This window comes from Solanum tuberosum, unplaced genomic scaffold (assembly GCF_000226075.1).
Source record: "Solanum tuberosum cultivar DM 1-3 516 R44 unplaced genomic scaffold, SolTub_3.0 scf00558, whole genome shotgun sequence".
In the NCBI taxonomy this organism is placed as follows: domain Eukaryota; kingdom Viridiplantae; phylum Streptophyta; class Magnoliopsida; order Solanales; family Solanaceae; genus Solanum; species Solanum tuberosum.
The window spans coordinates 295,333-301,777 of NW_006239478.1; the positions used below are offsets into that span (position 1 = coordinate 295,333).

A 6,445-nucleotide genomic window follows, 5' to 3' on the forward strand; every position below is an offset into this window, starting at 1 on the left:
TCTATTCCAGATTCAGTTGATCCTTCATCTCATCCTAAAGAAAAGAAAGATTTTTCAGAAATCGAAGGAGTTAAGCAATATCTGACGGAATATGTAAGTTATTCTCATAATTATTATTGAATTCTCAGTTGTTCTACAGTAAATCATTATTAACTTATTTACGTATTTTTATAGGTGGACAAAAAGATTGATGATCTTCAAGTCTTAATGAAAAATAATCACAAAGTTCTGTTGAAAGCAATCCGGAAGCTAAAACGGAAGGTAGTTGTTATTTACTAAATTTTTACTATTTGTAAAGCTATTATTCTAATTATATTGTATTTTTTTGGCTTGAAGAAAACTGCCGCCAGATCACTTTCAATCTCGGATGAAGAGGTAATTGAAGAAGAAACTGTGAATCAACCCCAAACTACTAATCAATTTGTTGAACCAAGTTCTCCAATTGATATGGAGTTTGTCAACAACGTCCTCGTTGATAACCCTGATGTAGAGGATGAAGAAAATACACATGTACATCAACATGAGGTCTTAGAGGTAAGAATCAGATACATTCATTAAAGTATCTAATATTCAATAAAGTATCTAACACCAGCTGTTACATTATTGTAATGATACAATTACGGCCAGGAATTTGTGAAACATTAATAAGTGTAGTAGTTACATTATGTTTAAACTTCAAATGTAAGATTAGTTTCAATTGTTGAATCATCATTATTTGATTGATATTCTAATCAACATAAGATGATGATACATTAAAGGATAAAAGAGGCAATGATGATGTATCAGAACCACCATCTACAGTAGATGTTCCTGTTGCAGGAAATGTATCTAAGAAAGTTTTTGTAAGTTTAAGTTTATGTATATGACATAGTTTAATCATTTAATGTATCATTCATTAATGATGTAGTATAAGTTATTGATTTTGATACATTATTGTTTGAATTATTTACTATTTTTCATAGTTTGCTGATACATCAAAGGATCCACAAGTTGGTGAGGATGTATCCAATGAAGTTGTAAAGTACACGTTTATGTATAAATATATTAGTTTATTCATCTAATGTATCATTCACATATAATGTAGTATTTGTTCCATTTTTGATACATTAGTTTTTGACTTAAGTAGTAATATTCATATTTTGTTGATACAATTAAGGATCAAAGAACTGGGGAGAATGTATCCAAGGAAGTTCTTGTAAGTATAATTTTACGTATAATTTTTTTTATCATTTATTGTAGCTTTATAACAAAAAAAATCGTGCTACTTATCAGGATGATGTAGTAGAGTTTGGCACAAAAAAAACGGAACAATCATATGTGGTTCAAGATGTTACTGAGAAATCATAACATAACATCCCACTTTCAGACAAAGTTTCAGTAAACATTGATACATCGGTAGATTTTAAATATTTTCTTCAATTGTTTGTTGGTTATTGAATGATACAATTTTCTTATTATTGATTTAAAAATATAGGATTCTACCACATTGACATCCATTTCTGCTGGAACCCAAGAAGCTATAAATGTACTTATTGCAGGCCTTCAAACTTCTTTGTGTGTTCAACCATTGAGTGTTGTCAAGTCACATTCATTAAATGATACACATCAATCTGTACCTGACAGTAAATTATCCACGAAAATATTGGGTAATGAGATGATCGTGTATCAACTATCACAGACCCCTTTTCAACGAAATCGAATGTCATAAAAAATTCTTCAATCACCATATTTGACTGAATTTGGTTTTAGTGACAAAGGAAAACAGACAGTTGAAGAAGAAGTTCGTTCGATCTCCCCATTTGATGGATTTGATATTTCTTACCAACCTTCGACAAATTTATTGGACGAATATTCCAAGTGAATTTCTATAGGCCTCCTTAAAACTCATGCCAACAATTGAGTAACAATTTAATATTTTCATATAGTAAAATATCATACTGTTTTCACTTGTTTAGAATTGTAATATATATGAATCTATATATAAATATATAGGAAACCAATGGATGATAAATACAGAGCCAAATCAGCTTTATTTGGATTTGAACACATGGACTTTATAGTTGCCTTTTCCAGGGATAAAAATTGATTTTATATCATATCTCAGTCAAAAAAATATTGGACAGATGAGCTACGATAGAAAGATACATTATTAATATATCTTTGATACATGCGTATTTTGTATCATATACATTATTTGAAAGTGTAGATGATACAAAATCATATCATATACATTATTTTGAAATTGTGATTGTTGTGCTTTATCATATTGTCTAACATTTTGTGTTATTTTTAATTTATGTTGCAGCACATTGATGTATATTTGTATTACATAAGGAAGAAGTCAAAACTACGCAGCCCTAATCAATACTGATTCACCACTGTCAATTGCTTATTCAAGACATTTATTAATGATGCACACAATAGGTACTACTGCAGCCCTTATGATGATAATTTAACTACGCAATAGCATATGGCGCGTGGGGCTGTTGAATCTGCATTCGAGAGGTCAATTAAAAACATAATCAAAGAATTTTTCATCCCGACTAGATTACCGTGGCATCTAGTTGATGATGTATATATTTCGGTGAACTCAGATGGTGAGTTCCATTGGGTGTTGGTTGTTGTTGTTTTAAAAGAGAGGCTCATACACGTCTACGATTCATCAATGAGTACAAGAATAAAAGTGCCGTCTGGTGAGATAAAAAAATTGGCAATGATGTTGTCATCTTACCTTCATGACAATGGTTTTTTTTTAATCAAACTGAGCGAATAGACTGGTCATCATTGGATGCTTACAAGGACAGTCAAACTGGCATGTTTTTGGGATCAGAGGACGTATTTCAAGTTGAATTTGTACAAGAAATTATGCAACAAAGAAGCGATAGCTTGTAAGTATTAGCATGTTTTTTATTTAAATTACAATGTATCTTCTTTCTCTTTATAATGTATATTCCTCATTTTTTTGAAGGGATTGCGGAATGTTTATAGTTGTCTATGCTGAGTACCTCAGCGATGGGATCCCTGTTCTCAAAATTGATTTCCATTCAGAATACCTCCATACACGATATGGATCCCTATGATGAAAATACGGTACTGAAAAGGCTAAGGCAGGATACGTTAGTGAAAACGATGATCCCACAAGGCCTAGAAGTCATTCCACAGAACCAGCTCAAGAAGATGTGGTCAATGTTTATTAGATCTTAGACACTTTTTTACAGTGTTATCATTTTTTAGATACATTAACTCTAGCTTTAAACTTTTATGGTTTTTGTTGTTTTCAGATGTTTGTACCCAATCATTACAGTTTATCTTAAAACTTGTTTAGTTTGACATCAACTTTCAATTTTTTCACTTGTTATATATGAACTACATTGATGTACACGCTTGTCATATATATTTGATACAAAAATTGGATAACATTTATGTATCAGATTCTTTAATTTTTCACCAGCATTAATGCTCATTACTTTTGGTAGGAGCTGAAACTTCCACACTTTACTAATGATATGTATCAGATTCATTAATTAATAAACAAACGAATTCATTCATTTTCATTACTTCTGGTTGGAGCTGATACTTTGACACTCTTTTCATGCTCTGATAATTTTTGCTCAACAAGGCAACCATTGATACATTCCGTTATGTTAGAAGTCATCATTCTCCCCCTGTTTACTGTTGCATGAACTCTTGACCACTTTTCATAACCAACATCCTCAAGATACATCTTAACCCGATTGTCAATTTTAACGACTTTAGCTATCAATTTGTCAAAATCCTCTTTTCTATAAGCCTTGGCCATTGAATAGAACACATCACTTAGTATGCTTTTGCTTCTCTTAAAGCTTGAACAAACATTTTTCCAAAGGTGCCATATGCATGCAAAATGAGAAACATTTGGAAAAACAGTTCTGACACTATTAATTATGCTTTCATTTCTATCTGATACAACACACATTTGTTCCCTCTCCCCAAATTCACTTTTAAACTGTTAGAAGAACATGTCCATGAACAATCATTTTTACTGTCCACCACTCCATAAGCTAACGACAATATGCATCCTACTCATAAATAGTGCGCAGGTTTGTTAATTTCTAGAACACAACTATCCATATATAAAGTATCAAAATCAAGTAACCATTGTTATGAGATAAAATATTATAAATTCTAATACAGAAATCATACCTGCACCATCAAGCGTACTTGCTGATACAAAAGTTCTTTTGTAAACTTCACCAAGATGTGCACCGTCAACAACAACTACTGGTCTACAGTAGTCAAACCCCCTCATTAGTGGCCTTAATGATATGAACAGATACATGAACTTATTTTCCTCCGACTTATGTATCCGTATATAAGAATTTGGATACACAGTATCCAACATATATAGATATTTAGGCAACGGTCTATATCTATTTGCAGATTTACCCTTTATCATCTCTAATGAACGCTCCTTAGCACGCCATACTTGCTGGTATGCAATATCAATCTCATATAGTGCTTTAATATCTTCAATAATATCATTTAGTGTATGAATTCTTTTATGATTGTGCAGTTTAGGAGTTGTCACTGCACTTATAAACCCAACTGTAGCTTGAACTTTCGTTAATAGCCTATCCCTTATCAGACATGTATGCTCACTATTGAAATACCTCACTTTGACTAAATTCGATTTCTTCCTAACAGATGCACTCAATCTCCAACAACAGTCATCCGATAAACATAATAATTTGTAGCTCCATTTTTTCAGATACATTAGTAGAATGCATAACTGATACATTAAAACAATAGATAGATTCTTTACACAAGGATACATTATCAAAAAATTACTATATTGATACATCAAGTTGACTGCAATAGTGTATCATCATTATTATATATTACCATAAGGTGAAATGAATCTGATACTTTATAGTAATCTTACATTGACAAAAAGATTAAAAAAAATATTAACCAGTAAATATTCATCAAATCATACTTGTATCAGGTTTACTACAATAATGTATCATCATTATTGTTGACACCCAATTTTGAACCTCCACAATATATATTAATCATCGAGTTTCTTCAATTTCGAACGATTTGAAATAATTAGTTTTATAACATTCAAAATATTTTTTCAAGTTATTTTAAAGTAGTTTTAGTCACTTTTATGATTTTTAAGTAATATTTTTTTTTTAATATAATTTTGTATATAATTAGTATATTTTATAAATATTTCAAAAATCATCTCAAAATTTTTTAAATTGTAGTAAGTATTTTATTAAATTAGTTTAGTTTAAATTATGGTTATAATTTTGAATCATTAGTTTACAATTAAGTTAATTATTTTATTTCGTTAAGATTAAGAAGCTCTTTAATTAATTAATATTAATTCATCTTATTTAAGGTTTAGCCGAATTTGTTAATTTAACTCAATTTGGTTATTTCTTAAACTCCAAGATCTAACTCATCTTTGACCTCACCTTAAACCCATTTGGAGACCAATTTTGGTCCTTTTTTTCACCTCTTTTCAGCAGCCTAGTCTCAAAACAATTGCCAGCCCATTTCCATTATTCCACACCAAAAGACCCATTACAATACAACAACATTACAACGATCCAAAAACCCAGCCCATAATAACAACAACATTACAACGATCCAAAAACCCAGCCCATAATAACAACAACAAGACCCAGTGTACGCGTACAAAAACGACCCAGAACCCACGCGTTTTTCTTCTTCCTCGCGAACACCAGCAGGAGAAACCTAGAACCAGTCGCGAACAATCCAGAATGAAATACAACAGCGAAATCGTGACCCGAGTCCAGCGAACGCCAGCTCGCGCACGTCCCTCTCTTCTTGTCCTCTCGTACGAGCAATGTACTCGAATTAGCCAGATGTTGCAATCTCATGTGTTCTTTGTCCTTGCTCGAAATCGTGCGGCTCCTATCAATTTTCAGTCCCCCCCCCCCCCCCCCCCCCTCCCTAAAACAAAATTTTATTTCCCCCCCAACGTTCTCCTTAAGAAGAATTTGAATTTCAAATTCAAAATGGTTCCAATTTCTCCCCTTTTTCAACCCCAATCCTCCTTTATATAAATCCCATCTTTTTCATTATTTTAGGGTGGGAAGAAGGTTGGAAAAAATTTGACAAGAAACAAAGGGGAAAATATAGAAAAAGATAGATGAGAGGCACATCTTTTATAAGAAAAGAAACCAAATTACAATGAGTCGCAAGAGAAATACACTTAGTATACATTTTAGGTTCATGTTTGTGGGTTGCGGGGGTTTATCGAAATCATTGAAGTTTCATTTGTTGGTGGTGGAATCGCCCTCGTAGCTAGCTCGTTCCCGTCTCAATTCGCTGCCTGGAAAGAGGTAAAAATCTTTCTCATGGTTTGTTTCGTTTGATTTTTGGTTGTTGTGTTTTTCTGTTTATGCTTTCTCAAATATGTCTTGGTATTTTC

The 6,445-nt window shown here is 32.0% G+C and overlaps 1 protein-coding gene across 1 annotated transcript; it reads right to left on the minus strand.

Moving 5' to 3' along the window:
• Window positions 1-3,541: 3,541 nt before the first annotated feature.
• LOC107058595 (uncharacterized) lies at window positions 3,542-5,891 on the minus strand. The gene is made up of 3 exons (XM_015304484.1): window positions 5,646-5,891; window positions 4,172-4,768; window positions 3,542-3,985 (listed from the first exon to the last, which is right to left on the minus strand). Exons 1-3 carry the CDS (start codon window positions 5,889-5,891, stop codon window positions 3,542-3,544), a joined length of 1,287 nt encoding a protein of 428 aa, XP_015159970.1.
• Window positions 5,892-6,445: the final 554 nt, after the last annotated feature.

What these genes read in the sequence shown, in the direction of transcription:
- LOC107058595 (XM_015304484.1), bottom strand. Translation starts at nt 5,891, where the DNA reads ATGAGATTGCAACATCTGGCTAATTCGAGTACATTGCTCGTACGAGAG. An exon ending in TTGTTGTTATTATGGGCTGG is followed by an intron (nt 4,769 to 5,645) that starts GTTTTTGGATCG and finishes TTAATGTATCAG; the next exon opens with TTATGCATTCTACTAATGTA. An exon ending in ATGGTGCAGGTATGATTTCT is followed by an intron (nt 3,986 to 4,171) that starts GTATTAGAATTT and finishes TTCTTCTAACAG; the next exon opens with TTTAAAAGTGAATTTGGGGA.